The sequence below is a fragment of the Puntigrus tetrazona genome, chromosome 8, assembly GCF_018831695.1.
Source record: "Puntigrus tetrazona isolate hp1 chromosome 8, ASM1883169v1, whole genome shotgun sequence".
Taxonomy (NCBI): domain Eukaryota; kingdom Metazoa; phylum Chordata; class Actinopteri; order Cypriniformes; family Cyprinidae; genus Puntigrus; species Puntigrus tetrazona.
Genome location: NC_056706.1, coordinates 14,886,164 through 14,907,050, shown reverse-complemented (window position 1 = coordinate 14,907,050; position 20,887 = coordinate 14,886,164). Strand labels below are relative to the sequence as shown.

The window sequence follows — 20,887 nt, the reverse complement described above, 5'->3', positions numbered from 1 at the left end:
GTTTGTTTGATTGAACGTATTTGATTATTTGTGTTGCATAACTTGGATGGAATATAGCAGTCTCAGGTGGTGAGTTTTTGATCCAGACAAGAGGACACATCTGAATTCAGTATTCATGCGGCTCTGCTGTTGATATTCTGAGGTGCACATCTGATTAAACTTTAACATTTCTATTTTTAAACAATTACATATTAAAGTTATAAAAGTTTTGGCGAGCATGTGAAACGCAATGGTTAGGTTTAGGGGTGTGGGAAACAGAAAAACTTGCCATTACCACCAGGCGGGCCGTCCGTGCAGTATCTCTCGGTGCGTGCTGTTTCTTTCAAATGTGTGTGCGCGCTCGCATTATCACGGCGCGTAAGTACCACACTGAGATCAATAAACGAGCGAGAATGATGGAAGCAGCACTGGCCTGATCGTTCGGTTGAATCGACATACAGGGCTGCCGAAGCCCACCTAAAACTGGTCTCGAGCCGCAGATTCATATAAACTGTGGAACTGTGGAAGTACCTACTTTATATGCGATTCCAGACAGACAACGGTGGTGTGTCATTTCTAAATGAGTTGGTGTTTTTGAACAAATTGGTTAAGTGAATCATTCAAATGACCTAACTTGTGAATGACATGCTGGTTAAATGAGCTGTGTACCGTAAGGTCCAATCCCGTTTCTACCCCTTAGCCTTCGTTTGGCACATTCACATGAAGGGGAAGGGGTGCTTGGTTAACCCTTCAAATAAAGATTTTTCAGTACCACACTTCAGGCGAAGGGGTATGAATTTTATCAACATAAATTGGCTACAGCAGTGATGCTGCAGTGCCCGAGTGAGCAAAAACACACACACACACACACAAAAAGACTGCAAAAATAGCCATTTTATCCTCCTGTTGCAAGAAAATATAATGTAGTTATTAATAAAAGTCACTCCTTCAAGAATCTGATCTAGGTTTCATTTCTGTTTTAAGGCCAATCAAGTTGACATCCCGCCTAAAATTTCTTAAAACAGAGAGAAAAAAGAGAGCAATTTGAGAGATTTTTTCAGATATTTAAAAAGCTGATCTGCTAAATGTGGAGGTTTCGTGATGTTTCCTTTTGCTCTTTACACCTTGCTGTCATTTCAATTCCACAACAACTTATACAAATGATTTTACCTTAACGCCTCAGGGAGCTCAAAACCAGTGTTGAGCCCAACTAGCCGACAGGCTGCACAACAGCCCTTCTAATCCAATTGAGACTTAGCTACTGACACTGAGGTAAACGCACATTAGCTTGGTGTGACACCAACTAAGTGAATTACGCTTCATTTGGAGCCAGAAAAGGCCACGTTTCTTGTGAAAAAGAAGGATTTTACAAGTATTTCTGTTGTATACCACTTTTCAAGGTCCATCCTAGGGCTATTTTCCTTTCAGCTGGCCCTTTTCTAACGTTTATCATTTTTATAGCATGTAGAAAAACACTCTTCAAGAAAGTTCAGCTCAAAACATGATTACCACAGTATTGGCAGAGTTGCAGTGTGTTTGTAAAATGCATACATATTGAAGAAGTTTGAGAATGTGGGCTTGACCCTGACCCAAAATTGATTAACAACAACAAAGATGTTGGGCAAGCATGTGATGCACATTACTGAGATAAAATACAAGGGCAAGATGCAACGTTTTAAGTTTGGTGAAAGAGAAGTTGGACACTCAGCATTTCGTCCAAGAGCTTTGTTCACATGCCACATTCGTTTAATGTGAAGTTGCCGTTTTTTTTCCACTCTCATTCACTTGAGGCACTATAGGGAGCTCAGAATGGGCCCCTTTCAATGACCACCGTTCTTAAATCTGATCAAAATTCACCACAGGGCTATTACACCTAACATGTTATGTCTATGAAAGATTCATATAAAAAAAAAAAACTTGAATTTCTTATATATTTTTTAGACACTTCTGGGTATGAGAACTGATAGCATCTCGTGTATTAAAAGCACAGCCCTTGCATTGATTCAGCTCATATTAAACAGACAGGCAAGCTTCAGTAAAAACATGCAGGCCTTGACTAGGATCACCCTGAGATCTGAGATCATGAATGATGAAACAAAATTAAACTTGACAAGGAAACATTGAATGTCTAATGTGATGTTTCTCAAGATCTAAAAAAAACAGATGTCAAACTACTCCAGTAAATAATTATAAGACTGGTCACGTGACAAAGACACATGATAAACTTTGACCTAAAGTAAAGATGAGGTCATTTTATCTAGCTGTTCAGACAAACATTCACTGCAAGTTAAAGTCGACAAAGAGAAAATAGTCTCAGCGCTAAATATTACTGTTAATTACTGTCATTACTCTCTTGCTGGCAGTTGTATTGTTGTCCTGATAATCCAGACAAAGACATCCATCCAAACCAGCTCCAATGATCTTCAGTTCATTAACACAGAGATAACAAAAAACAGTAAAGCAATTGAAATCTAAACGTTTTAAGACTATGTGTCCAGTGCACTTTCTTTAGTACTGTATATGTGACCCTGGACCACAAAACCAGTCATGAGGGTCAATTTGTTAAAACTGAGATTTATACAACATTTGAAAGCTGAATCAATAGCTTTTCAATGATGTATGGTCTGTTAGGATCAAACACTATTGGACTAAAATAAGACTATTTGAAAATACGAGTGCAAAAAAAATCACCTTTATAATTAACATTTTATAGCATCGCATATTACTAATCAAAAATTAAGATTTGATATATTTACTTTAGGAAATTTACACAGTATCTTCATGCAACGTGATCTTATTTAATATATCAATGATTTTTGGCAAAAAAGGAAAAAACAATCTTTTAACTGTTGACTATCGCTACGAATATAACCATGCTGCTTATGGTTTGTGGTCCAGGGTCACATATGTAGCCTACGTTTTGGCCCAAAAGAGTTATAAAGTAGTGAGCAAATCAAAAAAATGATTCAGAACGTCATCAGTAAGACAGAAACGTGTCGCCATTGTGATCTTTCCCATATTAATGACCATGCAAGAACCGCACACATTCAAAACATTACAAATACATCTCAAACGCTGTTTTATGAAATGAATTAGTGCATGGTTTTGTAGATTTGGTGTTTTGAGTGTTAGGTTTCAATAACTAGCTATTCCAACTGACAAGAAAAGACTGTGTGGTTAAGCAGTTGAAAAAAACCCTGTAAAACAACCGAAAAGAGCAACCAGTGTCCTCTCTCCCTAACCAAAAAGAGTGCCTGAGCCGGCTGTCTTTTACAAACTGGTTAAAAAGAGTAAGCCCTCTCCCAAGCAACCAAAGGAGACTCCCTCAAAAACGCTGGCTCTTCCAAACTGGGAGAAATACGACAAAAAGTGCTGACTTTTAAAAACAGCAAAAAGAAAGTCTTCGCGAGTGATCTATTCTGGTTAAGCTCACTCGGTTTTATGCGGCGCAGTGACATAGCGCTTTGGATGCCGTGCGCGCTGAGCGCGTGGGAGAGCGCTGTATTTCCCAGCTCGCGCCAGGACTGGAATATCTGTCGACAGGGGGCGCGAGCCAATGACAGTGCGCGAGACCAGTAAATATGTGAATCTGAAGACTTGAAGTGCTACGCAGTCAACGCGAGACCCTTAAGGAGCCGCGCTGTGCCCCCCACTCCCTCTCAACAAATCCCTGTCACCACTTTTCCGCGCGCTACGCCTGAAAAAACTCTCCAACGCGTTCAGCGGTTTCCACGAAAAGATGTTCGGATGATTTTCGAGCTCGATCCGACCACGTTTTAGTATCGTTTTAAAGGGGGAGAATATCGAGAGACCCGCGACGCGCAAGTCTGGCGATCCGGATGAACGAACCGCTGAAAAAGTAAAAAAAAAAACAACAACTCTCAACTGAATTTTCTCGCGGAAAACTTCTCTGGAGCCGAGTGAGTTTCGCCGTCTGCTTATCGAGCGCGCTTTGCATGATACACATTTAAACGTCTGCATTTTTAAGCGTTTTTGCTGTTGTTGGGCTACACGTTGGTTTAAAGGGGCGTGCAGAGCTCGTGGAGCACGGGGCAGTAAACAGTTTGCGAAATCGAGTGCTTTTGCGTGCCGCGTTTGCGGTTTTAAAATCTTTTGATTATAAATAATCCGTTTCATCTGATGTCGTTATGTTGTCTAAACTTTGGTCTGCGCAGTGGGAGCAAGGCAGAGACGAAGTTTACGCGCTACTCGGTCTGTTTATAAGGGGCCTCAGGTGGCTTATCTGCTGCGAAAACTGTTTGAAAATATTTATTATCCTCGTTAAATCAAGGTCAGAGTAGCAAAGGTTAAACAGGATTAATGGACACATTTGCCGTTTGTGTGTGTTACGAATTGGGATGACAGCTGGATTTGCGCAAATGGCATCTGTCATTCAGGTGTTTGGGCAGGTTTGACACGCTTTACGGCACTTCAGGTGCGTCCGGTTTTTTTTTAGTGTTTCAACAAATGTGACCCTGAACCACAAAACCATGAGGGTCATTGTATAACTTATATTTAAGTTATATATAATCTGAAAGCAGATTAAATGCTTTGCATTGATATTAGACTGAGATGCAGCTGTTTAAAAATTTGGAATCTGAGGGTGCAAAAAATAAATAAATCAATTAATTAATAAATCGAAATACTGACAAAACGGCTTTTGACCCATATAATGCATTGTCGGCTGTTACTACAAATATACCTGTGCTGTTTAGGTATTGTGGTCCAGGGTCACAAACATGCTTTAAAACCTTTGAATTTAATGTAACTTATTAGCAAGATTTGCTTTTTTTCATGCTTATATGTTTGTGTTCCTAGTTAAAAAAAAAATCGACCCACTAAAATCGAAATCTTAATTTTAAATGTTGCCATAATCAGAGTGATTTCCAAGTAAAACGCTGCTTTAAATTTTAATATTGATGAGGGAAAACAAAGCTTAAAAGTCTAAAAACTTAAAAAAGTGTTGCGTAATTATAAAAATGATTCTGATCACCTCTAGAATTTCTTCAGATCGGAATGAAATGACACGGCGAATCTAAGGCCCCCTGCATTTTGTATTTCAAAAATGACCTGTTTTTACCTGTGCAAGCCATTACAGCCATTACCTGTGCAATTCTACAAAATCTTGAACAAAGGGATGTAAAAGCGCTGCAGTCGAATTTCCCATATGCTTATGCAGAAAAGTTATGAGTTCCCGACTGCAACAAGTCTGTGAATGAACGCATTAAGATGATAGAGCAAGAAGAGTGTTGCAGATTTGCATATTCCTAAAACACTGACCCGTTTAACAATTTTAAGTTAATCTACTGCTGTACAGAGGGGTTTTTTGGCAGTATGAGTAGACCCCAGTTTACTTAGATTGTTTCCAAAATGTGTCTTGGTTTGTGAAAAAGGTTACAGGTTGTACAGGTTTCATTTTCAAGGCACAACATGCACAGAGCAGCTTATGTTATGTTTGATCGGCTGGTTTCCACTCGAAAATGCTTCCCTAATGTTGAGAAGCTGTTCAGAAGAGAAATGCTTGCTCTGTGGATTTAGAAGATTTTCACTCGCTAATTGCGAAATGCATTCTGCTGCCGTTGAACCTGAAATTCATTATAAAATTGTTGCCATCCCTCAGTAAATTGAATTACTTGTTTCAGCTTAATGTTTGCCTGTAATTAAATGTTTTCTGTGCCGATGGTAATTGCTTTTTGTGTACCAGGCTTGCAGGAACATTTTGTGTCCACAGTGTACACATGCAGAGAGGAGATCAACGTGCTGGTGATCAGAGAAGAGTTACAATTTAGGTATTGGTGTTTTGCCAGACTTTTAGGACACCCTGTCTGCATATCAGGATGCATGCTAAAACATCACTCCAAGTGACGTCTCTAAACAAATTGTCTTTTTTTTAGCTAATTTGCATTTAAGTAACCCATTCCAAAGTCCTATTTAGTGAAAGTTTGTTTTCCTCAAGTGGGCTCAGGTGTTTTAAAAAAAATAACCAAACTTGTACTTCATCACCAGTAGACATACTGATATTCGTACAGCCATATGTAGGCATATTGTTTCATTAATTACCAAACGTCTCCGTGGGAATTTCTTTAAGAAGTGTGTTTTGCTACATTTTGATAAAAACATTTTTTTTTATGCATCACCATTCAAAAGTTTGTGGTCGGTAAGATAAATGTTTTTGAAAGAATTTTCTTGTGGTCATCAAGACTGTGAAAATACTGTTATAACAGTAATATTGTAAAATCTTAATTTTAAATAGCAGTTTAAATATATTTGAATATATTTTAAAGCGTCTTTTATTCCTGTGATGGAAAAGTTACATTTTCAGCATTATTACTCCAGTCCTACTTCAGAAATCGTACTGATACGCTGATTTGGTGTTCAATAAACATTTCTTATTATTATCAATGTTGAAAACAGTGATGCTGCTTAATATTTTTTGTCTTTTTATGAATGGAAAGTTAAAATTATTTATTTGAAAAACAAATCTTTTCTCTGCAATTTCCAATGTAAAGCATCTTTGATGAAAAAAAAAAAAAAATCTTTCTTGCACCCAAACTTTTAAACAGCGGCGTATAATGCAAAGACGTGTCTTAAGTATCAGAACAGAGTATGAAGGTTTAACGTTACAGTGCACAAGCTTTTGACTCTCTATGAAAAATGTCTAGACGTTCGAAGACCTTTGCAACACAAACAGGTTTGCAAGCGCACTCTGCACAAACATGATTGACCTCAGTTTGCCAGTGGTGTTGGAAGCGTGATATCTCTCTCTCCTTCTTGTTTAGAGTCAGAATTGTAAAGCTCAGTTCTCCCCTCACACACACACACACACACACACACACGGTTTGGCAGAATGTAGCTCCGTCCCCCTCCAGCAGCCTGCTCTGTGCTGACCCAGACTTTTCCACTGCCCTTGTGAAATAGGAGCGGCAGAGACGATCGGGTCTCACCAGCCAGAACTGAATGCCATCACAAAGCGAAAAGACTCTCATATACTGCTGCTGGCAGAAGCCCACTTTAATCTCTATTTAAACAGTCCGGTGAAGTGTTAAACCCCTGTCTAACCAAGTTAAAACCCCTCTTTCCACCAGCAAAACTGCTGCGCGTGCAGTTTTTTCTTTCTGTGCACATGTATATACATGTATAATGGTTTACACAAGGTTTTGTGCTTGTTTCACCATAACACGCTGTTTGCTTGCTTGTGCAACTGGGGTGACTGAATATGACCTTTGAACTTTGCATATCGTCTTCTGACTAAATCAATTAGAATAGGAAAGGTTGAATCCTGTCTGGTATCCTCTTTTCTGCAGTAGCCAAATGCTGTGGAGATCTACAGTAATGTACTAATGATGATTATGATAGAATTACATTACAAAGGGGACGTTCACAGTGCTGCAAGAATACTGAGATCCACTGTAAGGGCAATTGTTAAAAGCCTTGTTTACCATAATAAGGTGAAAAAGGTCTCTATTGCCTGTTCATACAGTTGAAGTCAACGTCTCTTTAAAGAACAACCAAACCACTGACTGTTTATTCAAAACAGCGGTAGAACTAGATGTGTATGATTTACTGTAGTTTATTTGGGCTTCAATAAGATATATATACAGTGTTACTTTTAAAAGAAATGCATTGTGGGATTGTATTAACATAAAATCAAATTTATATTGTTACATTTTTCTGTCAATTTAAGACTGTCTTTCACAATAAAAACGCATATTTAGGCATTTTATTTTGCATTAGTAAGTTGCTTTATTTATTAGCATGCACTATTTTGCTTTTATGAAATGTTTTTATTTTACAATCTCATTTTGCAAAACCACAGTACCTTTGCACGTACCTTTTACAAAAAAAACAGTGAATTAAATAAAACATTTTGAGCTAGAAAAGCGAAATACTGTAAAATATACTCCAATAATCTTTGTTTAATTTAATCTTATGAGAAGGGAGTGTTTTTCTTATATTTGCCATTAAATAAATAAATGGAAATGGAATGTTTGCTACTTTTGTATGCTTTTTTTTTTAAGCGACTTTGATAATATGTTGTAAGTTTGATAAGTAACACGGTACTTACTTGAACAAATACATTTATTTGCGCAGCATGATACCCCAACATTCATGGTAATGGACTGATATCATCTGTAGTCTCAGCTCAGTTTGCTAAAGGTGATGCCCACATGTTTGTTTTACATCAGAGATGTGCTGACAGTAGGATTGAGCTCAGAAGAACTGGAAAAGGGCACAGTGGTTTTAGTCTCAGTACACATAAATTCAGTCATTCAGATTTAATCTCTGCTTGATTGTCTGAGTACTGATATAAAGTTGCTAAATAGGTGCCATTAAGAGCGGTTTACGACCAAGCACATCACGGCACACAGATTTAGTATTACTTCCTGTTTGGAGTGCACCATCATAACAGAATATGACTCAGTGACTCTGGACGTTTTATTATATAGCAGAGATCAACAGGTTTCAAATGGTAAACTCCGCATTTACTACTCAGTCACTGCTAATTTTGGATGTTATTAATTTAGTCTTGGATGCTGGCCCAAAAGGAATGATACTCTCTTACTTGTTACCCGGAGATAGCTTAGTAGTTCATTTGGGGGAGCTACAACAGTCAGCGTCAAGTTTTGTGTTTGCAAATGTGAACTAAATGAAGCGAAGGTGTGAAAATGGTGATTTCTGACCTTTCTTCCACACAAAAGGTCAGCCATTTAAGCAGAGATGCATGCCAGCATCGAGTTGTAGCAGCAAAAAAGAAAAAAATTGACAAAAATGTGATTTATTATATTATATCTATCTCTGCATTTGTTTGATTATGTTAATGGTGCATCATTTCTCCTAATTATATAGTTTTAAGAGTCTTTGTGGTCATTGTGTAGAATGGTAAGGACTGGTTAAAACCCACACTGATAGAAATATAGAAATATATTTATATATATATATTTATATATATATATATAAATATATTTATATATATATATATAGAAATATATATATATATAAATATATTTATATATATATATTTATATATATATATAGAAATATATTTATATATATATATAGAAATATATTTTTATATATATATATATATATATATATATATATATATATATATATATATATATAGAAATATATATATATATATAGAAATATATTTATATATATATATATATATAGAAATATATTTATATATATATAGAAATATATTATATATATATATATATATATATATATATATATATATATATATATATATATATATATATATAAATATATTTATATAGAAATGCCTGTTACAAAAAAGTGTTTGGATTCCCTTAAAGCACACCACTAAATACAACAGGTTTGCATGACTACAAGGAATTTAAAAGAGAAACGTTACAGTAACTTTTGTTTCAAAGTCATGGCCTTCAGATGGCAAAAATGTAAATGTTGTCCATAGATGGGCTGCGTTATCAACAGCAGACATATTTTGGTGGTTAAAGGGTGAGAAGCATTGCCTAATACACATGCAGTGCTGTAGCAATCTGTGAAGAACTCAAGAAGCGGGAAATTCCTTCAGCCAATCAGATTCAAGGGAGGTTCCTCACCCTCCTCCCTCTCATGGCTGTCTGGACAATCAGGCCCTCTGTATAGACTGCCGTGCCCCTTTAACTCCCTCGTGGGGTCGGACCCTACTGGCCCTATCCCAGTATCTCCAAACACTCCACATGGTGGAAATGTAGAAATGTGAATGCCTCATAAAATTACCTGCATAATATAATATAATATTAGGGGTCAGTGAAATTTCATTTATTTATTTTTTTCTTATCAGCATATTGATTTGTTTTTAAGGGAACATGGAAGACTGGAGTAATGACTGCTGAAAAATCTGCATCACAGAAATAAATATTTTAAAATGCATTATATCAATATTACTGTTCTTGATCAAATAAATGCAGCCTTTCAAGCATTTCCAAATGGTAATCTTCTTTCTAAAATAGCACTGTTTACCCTATCAGTAATGACACTTAATTATGCAATTACAGTCTCATAGATCTGCTAATAAGCATTGGACCATACACATGGGTGTGTAATGCATTTTGCACTCTGTTGCTGCACTGGGGCCTCTCCACTACCTGACTGAGAAGGGCGAGTTTGAGGCGTGTTTATTGACTCTGTTGGTACCAGACTTGAGACCAATGCACAAGGTCGCAAAAACACATCTAGATTATAATTGTATAAATATTTGACTGTAGTAAATCATGTTTTTTAGCCAGCTTTTGTGTATGTAAATGCAAAATGCCAAAGTATTTTACAATGTATCACAATTCAAAAAGACAGGGTTATGAAACTTGCATGTTGTTATTCTAGCATTGTTAGATGTTGAGATGGGGTGAAGCTGCAGGTCAGATGCAACAAAGCCAGTTATTTGCTGACTGCGTATTTTCCCACATTTGGAAATTATAGCCCGGTGCTGTTTTCAACAATCCACTGCCAAGTGCAGGAGAAAAATAGCTCTGAAGCCAAGTATTGAGGCAGAACTCCTCATTAATCGAAGTAGATCCAGAAACGCATCAGGACGAGGCCAGTCTAAACATCATTTATTGGCTGATTGTATTTATTAATTGTTCTCTAAAGATTTTATTTGATGCCACATATTTAAACCATTTCAGTAGTGTTTTTTCATTTCTTTCAGGCCGTCTATATAAATCTCCAGGCTTAGTTGGTCTGTTGAGATCATACTCATTCGTCCTAAAGCGCCGCTGACCTCTCTATGATTTGTGCTGGTGACCAAACAAATATAGTGTACTTATTTTTAGCCTAACTCTTCAGCTAGCTGGATACAGCCTGTTCAGACTTCTTTGTGACAGTTATTTCTCACTATGTCACAATATCATCGCCATTTCAGACAAACCATTATCTCTTCTATGGAATATTATTGTGATAAGACCCAAAAGTGGCGAGGGAATAGAGTCAAGGGTCATCGAAAGCCTCAATCAAGCACAGCGAGTAAATCACAAACCCCCACATACATAAATCACCGTACGAACGATGGCAACTTGTCAACAGTATTTCTGTCACACATCCACCGCTAATATATAAGTCGAAGCCCGTTTAAATTCTTTATGCTTCATTCCGTGTGAGATGATGTTTCACCAAGACCTTTAGCTGAGATAGCGTGAACGTTTGACATTTTGAAAGGTTTTCCGTCGGCCTAGCATTATTTTATAATGGGAACTCTAGTTTAACACGGTAAATGCAGGGTATTAGCTTGTGAAAACATCCTCCGCACTGTCTGCCTGCTTAAAAGACCCTTGGTCACCAACAGATAATGACAAGCCCACGTATGGCTGGAAGTGCTGAGCTTTGCAGAGGCTGTGTCTGGTTGTTAATTGTCTGGTGTTCTCGACTAGGGTTTTGCACAGACCAGCTGAGAATTAATGGCCGTAACAGCGTTTTGGTTTGAAGGAGTGAGGGTATGAATTGGAGAAGCTGTAGAGATGGCAGTGGCCCTGGGGCTCTCAGGGGGTTTCAGCTCAGTATCTGTCAGAGGGGTGTCATCCGGGAGCACCACTGATAATGATTTTTCTCTTTCCCCCGCTCAGGGAGACAGCAGAAGCTATGGCTTACTCTCTCTCGCTCGGTCTGCTCTACCTGGGCTTGCTGTGTGGAAACGACATGGTGTCTGCAAGATCCAACCTCTTCACTCCAGGTACTGCAATCGCAACCACATCAGAAACATCTGTTTTTTTTTTACATTGCAACAGCAGACCGCGATATTTTGTATTTCTGCATTATATTCCTAAAGGTTCGAATACAGGAATTTTCATCAGATGATTGAATAGCTGTATATTGGAAGAATTAGTCAGAAAGTTTTGGGAGAAATTTTAACTGTGCTTTTTTTTTGCTTGGGTTTACTTTTTACAAGCAAAACCTCGAATTTCCTTCAGTAACCATTTTAGAGTTTTAAAAAATCACATTCTATTTGAGATTTCATAGACCACATTCCCACTATTAAATAATAATTATAGTGATCTTATTGTGGTTGTTAATAAATATATTGTAGTAATAGTGTGAAATAAAAAGTAGTAAATGAACAGTAAATTAACCAAGCCATTCTCAGATACTGAACACTGTATCATGAGCCACACGTGTGTAATGTGCTGGAAATTTACTTAATTTAATCGCTGCCAGGGCCATTTGACAGTCACACAAAGTTATATAGTGTTATTGATTTTATTTCGAAATATGGTGGAGCCCTACAGTCTATCCAAGGTGGAATGAGGCAGCTGTACAATAGGTGGTTTATGCATTTAGTCTGAACTATTGTATTTAATACTGTACATACAATTACAGAAATAACAGATGAGTTATGACACATTCTTAAGGTTGGTTTATTTATTTAAGATTATTTTTTAAATATTTTTGATAAATACTTGAATATATGGGCGCATATATTGTATTGTAGCAAATGTATGTGTAAAAGATGTTAAAAATGACAATTTACAAAGGGCTTTTATCAATCACAGAATTAACTGTAGATATCTGTGCCAGGTCATTATTGAAAAATCATTGGGCCTGTGTCAAGATTATTCACCTTTGAGCACACAGAACATTTTACTTTGGTCTAGTCAAACAATCCTTCAATAAATAGGTTTTGTTTGAAAGTAAACACATTGACTGTGGTCATCCAAAGTCCAGGGACAGGATACAGTGGCGCTTATGGGATGATGAACTAAATGGGATGTCATCACTGCACGTAGCTTATCATTGAGACGGAGACAGTGATATGTTATGGTGAATAACATTTGTGTAATAGGCTTTCACAGATGCAGTGAATCTCTTGGGTTAATGACCCAGTAGATGAACAAGTTGGAGCACAGACTTTAGCACTTTGATTAAAGTTCGACTGTTTTTGCTAAATAATAATATATACAGTTTATTAAGTTATTATTTAACTGATATGGATGAAAATATTGCCTTTGTTGCGAATGGTTTTTTGGAAAAGTGTGATGTGGAGAAGTCATTTTTAATTTTTATAATCATTTAAATTAACAATTTATTCAATCGCATTTACCGTCATTCTCATTTTAAATGCCTAGATGTTCCAACAGAGATGCACTATAAAGGTATTTATTTTCATCAGATTATGTGCAAAGAATGTTTGTAATTATTCCAACATGTTGACTAGATGTAGAAGAGTAGGCCACATACCAGAATCCATCCAAAATTTCCCAGAAATAAATCCAGAAACAAATCCATCTACATGTCCTAACTCCCAATACAGCAAAATAATCATAAAAATAAATGATCTATCCGTACACTTCCAAGCAATACAATTGTACAACCTGGTGATTTTAGTGATCTCTATTTTTTTTAAAAAGTCATTTTTTAAGAAGGCTCCTAAAGTTAAGAATACAGTGCAGTTAAATGGGATTCTTCAGTTCAGATCTCGTCCAAGGGGTAAGAAAGGTGGGAGAAATTCTACTTATAATATGTACAATTGTTGGAAATCACCCTGCTTCTTCTGGAACGGCTGTAGATATTTAAATTAAAATTTAGCATTATATGATAATGAAACCTTAATATGAATGCATATTTGTCATGTTGACTGAATTTAGGACTGGTGGTGGTGCTTATTTGTTATTTAGTGTTTCTAAAAAAAGGGAAAAACTTAAAATATAAAAAAATTACTATGAATTACTAAAATATAAAATGCACTAAGGATTAATGAGCTGATATGTTCAGGAATATTAATCAGGTAGATTTCAGAAATCAGAACAGGTACGATAATAGGTGAGTGCCAAATAATAAGATTGTCTTTTACGGATTAGCTCCGCCCACAACCAGAGAGACCGGCAGTTCTTAAAAGCTGAAGAATTCCAAAGGAACTATACAACAAAGAATATGGTTTATATGCAGCTTGTCAATTCTGCATTTTATGAAAGACTTCCTTCACAGATTTTATGGTACGTCAAATACAGGTAGATAAACTGAAAAATTAAATTATACTAAATTTATAGTAACACCGTTTTAACTGTTTTATTCACAGTAACAGTAACGCCGTCATAACGGGAGAAACAGTAATTAGTTTGATTATTCATTACTGAATAACTAACTTTTTTATAATGCCGTTATTCCAATCACTGCTGGATACACACATTGCATCGGCGAGATCGAAAGGGAGTTATCTAGTATGTTTGGAACATCATCAAACAGGATGAGCATAAAGCTTTGTGGGTCTGGTTCCGTCCCAGACGTCTTCCTCAAGGGTTGTATTATTGCCACTGTGCTATATTTTCCACCACGCTCTTCTGCAACAGCCCAACCTGATTCACTAACTATACAATATTTGGATAGTTGTCTCAGATATATTGAACGTAACTACCAGCAGGCTGCGATTGTCTTAGTTGGAGATACAAATCAAGTCTAAAACCATCTGCTGCGGACATGGCTTGAAAAAATTGTGGCTGAAGGAACTAGAAAGGCAAGTCAACTAGACTCAATATTTACCAATATTTCTACCATTTATTAGTCACCAGAGCGTTTGCCTCCTGTTGGCTCTTCTAAACATCAGACTATCTCGCTAAATGCAGGGAAATTGCCCACCAAGCCTACTAAACATAAAACATACAAAACATACCCCTGAGACAACCAGGGAACTGGGTCTCCTTATGAACACAACTGATTGTACCCACATTCTTGAAGTTATGTAGGCTATCCCGAGGCTGTGTTTGGTGCATATACTTCCACTATGATATCTATCTTGGATAGAACAGTTCCATTAAATAAAGTCTCTATTACAAACACAGATAAGCCTTGGATGACTGTTCAAATTAAAGATCTGATAAATGATAGAGAGCGTGCGTTTTGTTCTGGTGACAAAACCCTTTATAGGAAGTTAAACTCAATCATTGGAGTGAAGTAAAGACCTTAATGGGGATGGAAGGAGATAAGAGTGACATAGCGTCTCAGCATCAGAATATCATGCAACATGAGTGTGACACTCTGGCTAGGCTTCTGTGTGGAATTATGTGAGCCATACTTCTTCTTCTGAGGAAGAAGTTACCTGCAAAATCTCACTACTCAGCTGTGTTGGAAAAGTGTTTGAAGGAATCCTCAGAGACGCCATCCTGGAGGACACACTTATTAGAATCTATCACAACATAGCTTCATGAGGAATAGATGCTCTAAAACTGCTGTATAGATAACTTACAGATGCTTTATTAGGGTGTCTTTTCTGTATATCTGTGTTATTTATATACAGATATTTTTGGTTTTATTTTGATTTGTATATTAATACATTATGCTCGTATGTCAGTATTTTTACTTGTTTTATATTTGGTAAATGATTGTTTTCGAAGTGTGTGTGTGTGTGTGTGTGTGCTTGATGCATTTTAGGGTTTTGTGCTGCAACAGCCTGTCTTGTCAAACCTCAAATAAGAACTAAACTAAACTTGTGAAACATGTCCTGCCCGAGCCTACCCGAGCCTACCCAGTCTCATGAGAATTACTATTTTATGTTTTGGTGGATGTGTGTGATTTTTAGAGAAGAAATAATAGGCATGAAGGTCCACAGATTTTAATGAAAACATTGACTTCATCATAAATCATTACAAATTGCCACGAGAGTGCATAGTCCAAAGCAATTAATAGAGTTTTAAAACGCCATATGAGATCAAAATGTTCATGAGTTTACTTCGCAGCAGGCGTCGCATGTTAAGGAAAAACCTTTTATAAATCAGATCATCCTAGGACATTTTCCACAACTGAGTGTTAGAGCTGTCAGTTGTTCAAATGACCCAGCATAAAATAGGTTTTTGCGTAAAAACAAGTTCCTTGGGACTGAAATCTGTAAAATCAGAGGTGTTCTGAGGACATGCTGCGGTTTGATTGAGAACAGAAGTAGTCATCTTGAGTTATGGCTTCGGACAGGGGCCATATTTGTGGACTCTTTTGTGAGGGAGGTCTGGCAAGCATGACTCTTCAGTTTTGGCTGGAATTTCAAAGACATGATGATGTCTTACGAAGGAGAGAGTGAACTGGCCGCACTTCAGGCCTGCGCTGTCAAAGTCATGCGTGTATGTTAATGCGTCTAATAAATCAGATGCTTGTGGATCAGCTCGCTTATTTAGATTTCAACTCACTTTGGGCCAAGCATATGGGACTTCAAGATGATAATGAGATAAGGCTGCAAATTTCAACTATTAACAACATGCAGATTTGTTGTGCTTCAAAAATGAACGATGACTGTTGATGGATTTGATACCACTCGACGATTGTGTCATACGGTTACAATGGAGTTAGATGTGTAGATGTGCTGCTAAATTCTTGGAAGAGAGTACCCTCGAGGACGCAAGGTGTTTTTGAGTTTATTATCCTTAATATTTAGTTCTTAAGAGATGCTGCACAACGGCGTAATTACCAAATGCCTGACGTTTTGATATATATTAACATTATACTGCTACTGTTTATATGAATAATAAAAAATATATAATAATAGTTATATATTATTATATTAATGCATTTTTTTGTCTAAATTTTATTGTCTGATTTTAACATTTTTATGGTCTAAATTTTATTGTTATTACTCATTTTAGCTAAAATGTATACAAAAAAATACAACGTATTAATAAACAAATTACTTTACCATTTGACTTCCCATCTGTTTATGGTATTTATCAGTAGACCTAAGAAAAATCAATGAGTCCTTCAGATTAATAATCACAATATGTGCTGCGGTCCCAAGAAGCTTGGATCTTAACACAATCCTGCTGTACTACAATGACCACGGTCAGGTTGTTTTAAGGGGATTGCCTTCTAAGTAAATAAATAAATAAGCAAACAGGCATGCCAAAGACTTCAGAGCATTTGGCGCATACACAGGAAACAGTCGGAAGCACGAGTAAATTCTTGGAAGTTGTCTATTTTCCTCCACTAACAATATGTTCACTGTGGAGCAAGCCACTGTACCACCGAAGCCATGTTTTCTGCAGAGCATGCTGTTTTGCATTTAAAAGCCTAGTGATTATGTTGGCGTGTTGATTCCTTAACTCTCGCTCTGCCGTACTGTCTGCCATTACCCTTACACGAAGCAGGGGCCGCTGTGAGCGCTCCGCAACCTCAGAGTCTGCTGCCGTGACTCAGGGAGTTTCAGACGCAGGCGGAGCCCCTTTTGGGCTGAAGTTTATTTACGCTAGACAGCAGGGTGAAGTCAGGGAGAGAGCTGAGCCCGAACAGAAAGTAGAACAGCAGAGGACAGCAAAGTTTGCCGTTACATAAGGCAGTGGTTGGTTCTTTTTGTTCAGAAAAACAGAGTCCGGTTGCCAAATGGAGAGCAGGACCGCAGGGCCGTTCACATGAAACTTTTTCCACAAGGAACGCACAGCCATAAAACAATTCCTCTTCATCTGCAGGCATGTTTAAACCTTTTGTGGTGTGCAGATTCCGCATACCGGTTATAGAAATATGAGAGACAACTTGGTTGATTCGATTTTGAGGGATAGCAATGTGGAACGTTTTGTTTGTGGTAATAAAAACATTAAATGGTAAACAATTTAAAAAAGACCACCTGTAGTCAGTGGAAGCATAATAATATAATGATATAATATAATTGTATAATGATAAAATATCAGATTTTATGCATTTATGTTATGCTGAAATAATGTATTTTTAATATTTATTTATTTTTCTGCATTTATTTGTGTGGTAAACTATCCAATAAAGAATTGATTTAGCATATTAACTCAAGTAATGGCCTCATTATTATGGTGTTAGGGAGGATTACGGTCATTATCGCAGATTCACTTGACATAAATCTGCTGTAATTCAGCCTGAGGGTCTGGATTTGTGTTCACTGAACATCAAAGCGATGTTGTGCTAATGATGGACTTAGACAGGGCAGTTGGAGGCCAGCGTTTGTTTATGGCTCTTTGCGCTGGCTTGACATTGCATTTGGAAAAACCAGCTTTTGCATGTTAGCAAATGACAGTAGGCACTTATCCGTCGTTATTGATGCCTCTGCCTGAGTTTCGTCCTCCAGATCTGCCATTATATTCTACATAATGTGATTTGAAATACTTCCCTGTACATTCGACGAGTGCTGGAGTTTGTGTTAAGTGAGCACTTAACACGTATTGAGTTTCTCATCCACTTTTCTGTACGCTCTGTGCGTGTGTTTGTGTTCTTGGCAGTTATTTTTAACACCAGTTTACATTCTGCCGTAAGTGTCTGGTGCCTTCGACCATCTTGTTCATCCTCAAGATTGTTTTGCAGTGACCACAGACAATTGCAGGCATAAAAACAAGAAAACCAAAATGAATGATTATATTTTAGGGATGTACAAGAGTGATCAAGTACTAGAGTGCTCCACCATGACACGATCGATTGGTTATAGCAGCATTTGGGGCGGGAACTTAAGATCTGATTGCTTAGCTTGAAACAACGCGTGGTCTGCTTCGAAGTCATGTAGTATATAATCTACATACATTAATGTAATATAGGATGCATTGGGATATTAACATTTATTAACACGGTAATTGCTGTGTATATGATCAGTTTTTATTTTCATGCTCAAATGGAATGCGCGATAATTATGAGACATTCATATTGCATATAGATGTGTCTTTTGAACAAATATGGATAAATATTATTAAAATTTATTTCAATAATCTGTACGCTTGACATACAAAAAACATTTTATTTTAGTAATGACTAATACAGTTTAAAATATAGGTAAAATTTCCATGAGCACTGTAATGAGAACTTTATGGAAAGTGAAATTATAGTAAATTCTGTCTACTTTCCTTGCCAGTGTTTTGGCGTTTCATCGGGCGCACGCGTCTGGCCCAAATTTCCAGTCTGTTTGTTTATCGCCTGATTAGTGCTGCCAGCTACAAACACAGCTAACGATGAGTAAGAAAGTTGGTCTTATTGTGCTGTGGGATATCAAAACTGACCGATTTTTCCAAAAGGCTTTGTTGAATAAACGTGAGCAAGTAATGCATGTTTAAAAATCAAACCGAGGTGTTGGTGTTTTTACGTCACTGTGTTTCTGAAGGAAGACTGTCTTTGGGAAATGTCATTTTCATTTCGTCCTGCGTGCGAGGCAGCGTTTGTAAGCTCAGAGCTGCTTTGTGTGAGCAGGGAAACCTCCATTTCTCGTGCTTAAAGCACCTCCTGCTGAAAGAGAAAGAATTAGCATTTTTAATAAATCCGTCTGATTTATCAAACATATTTCGCTTGTTATCAAAAGAAATAATCTACTCTAAAATGCTTAGTTGTTCTTATTGTTTCTATTGGGATGTCTTCCAGAAGTTAAGTTAGGGTGCACAAAAGCTTGCTTATGTCGTTGTCGTTGAAACCGTCTTTAAAAGCGCGTCACACCAGGAGATTTCTCTTTCTTGCTATAGCATGTACTGTAACTTAAATTTCATAATCATATAGCATTACTACATCATAATCATAATCTAACAGTGTCTTAATCTAACATTCATTTGCATAACAGTCTTCAGATATTTTTATTATCTCTATTATAGCCATGCCCCGCTCCCAAGTACTCAGTGATTGAAATGAGAAATTGCCAAAAATGCTATATTTTACGTGTATATAATCAAATATGTGTATCATTATGCTTTTGCTACCTTTTATGTCTCATATGTAAATGAAAGCTTTAGTGCCCTATTTATTGTCATTGAATGGAAAAAAGGGACCTGGACATTATCCAGAGCTGGGCCATCTAGCGCTTTATAGAAAGTGTGTGTCTCTAACACAGGATCATCTCTCTCACTCTTCTCTACTAGCTCCGTCTGTCCTCTTTGCCCTCCTTTCAGCATCAATGTTTTTAAAGGACAAAGAAGAGCAGGTAGCGCACGTGCTAGACTATCGGTGAGTATTTTTATGTGCCGGTCTGTAAGAGCGGTGTTGATCTGACCCAGCTGAGGACACACATTCTTATGCTTAGCACAGTTCTGGAAACACCTGCAGCGCACGTATGTTTTCATATATATGCGGGATTCGAGGGGTGCCAAAGCCAAAATAGTGTTATCAATGTTTGATATCTGATTACTTAAAACACCGTAGTGTCTTTGAGATCTGCCAGAGCAAAACGAATTTGTAACATTCTGTGTGCTTACATAAATCTCTTAAGAGCAGAAAATTATAGTATTAAGTGAGGTTTTTTTTCTTTTAAATAGTAAACACAGATCAGCATGACGAATGGATTTTCAAGTCTCATAAGTGCTTTAGTGCAAGCTGTGTGTTATAGTGTAGTATGATTTACCAGTAATAAACACTGAAAGCATTAAAACGGTCACCTCAGAGGACCCTGCTACAATGGATCTTTCTTAGAGACCTTCTTCCCTTGGGACTTTAATCAGGCATAATTTGGGAAGCACTTCCTTTGGATGATTTCCGAGGGAAGTCTGGCACCATCAGATTTTACCAACGCAAGCAAATCGTGACTTTCTTACACTTAAGCCCATTTCTACATGTTGGGTGTTTACCGTGTAGGGTGCATTTTTAAAGTTAAGGAACCAATTTGCATAAAGGTATTTACTCAGAGTTGTTTGCTGCTGTATTTCTTGCTCTAATATGATTTAATTGATCATATTAATTGTGTTTTGGACTAAATATTGAACCACTTTAGATGCGGTTACGCCGTGGGTCAGAGGGCTTTTCAAATCTGCTCATTAGTGACTGTGAATGTGTGTGTGTTAGTGATTTGTAATTAGTTTTGAGGGACCAGGAGAATGAAAATTGCATAACTGCTGTCATATTTTGTGCTCATTATTTATCTTGTTTATTAACCAAGTTGACCTCTTGTTGCTCAGTACAGAAAAATGTGTTTTTTTTAAAAACATTTTTAAGTGTTTCTGGCAACAAAACCAATGGTAAAACTTGTTTCTGCTTTACCCTTTAACTCAATATA

General features: G+C 37.1%; 1 protein-coding gene across 1 annotated transcript in view; it reads left to right on the top strand.

Moving 5' to 3' along the window:
• Nucleotides 1–3,547: 3,547 nt before the first annotated feature.
• ghra (growth hormone receptor a) overlaps nucleotides 3,548–20,887 on the top strand; it is a 30,318-nt gene continuing 12,978 nt past the window's right edge. Inside the window, 2 exon segments of the mRNA XM_043247311.1 lie at nucleotides 3,548–3,899; nucleotides 11,565–11,671. Of these exon segments, the coding sequence (XP_043103246.1) occupies nucleotides 11,581–11,671 (91 nt within the window). The 5' untranslated portion in view covers nucleotides 3,548–3,899; nucleotides 11,565–11,580.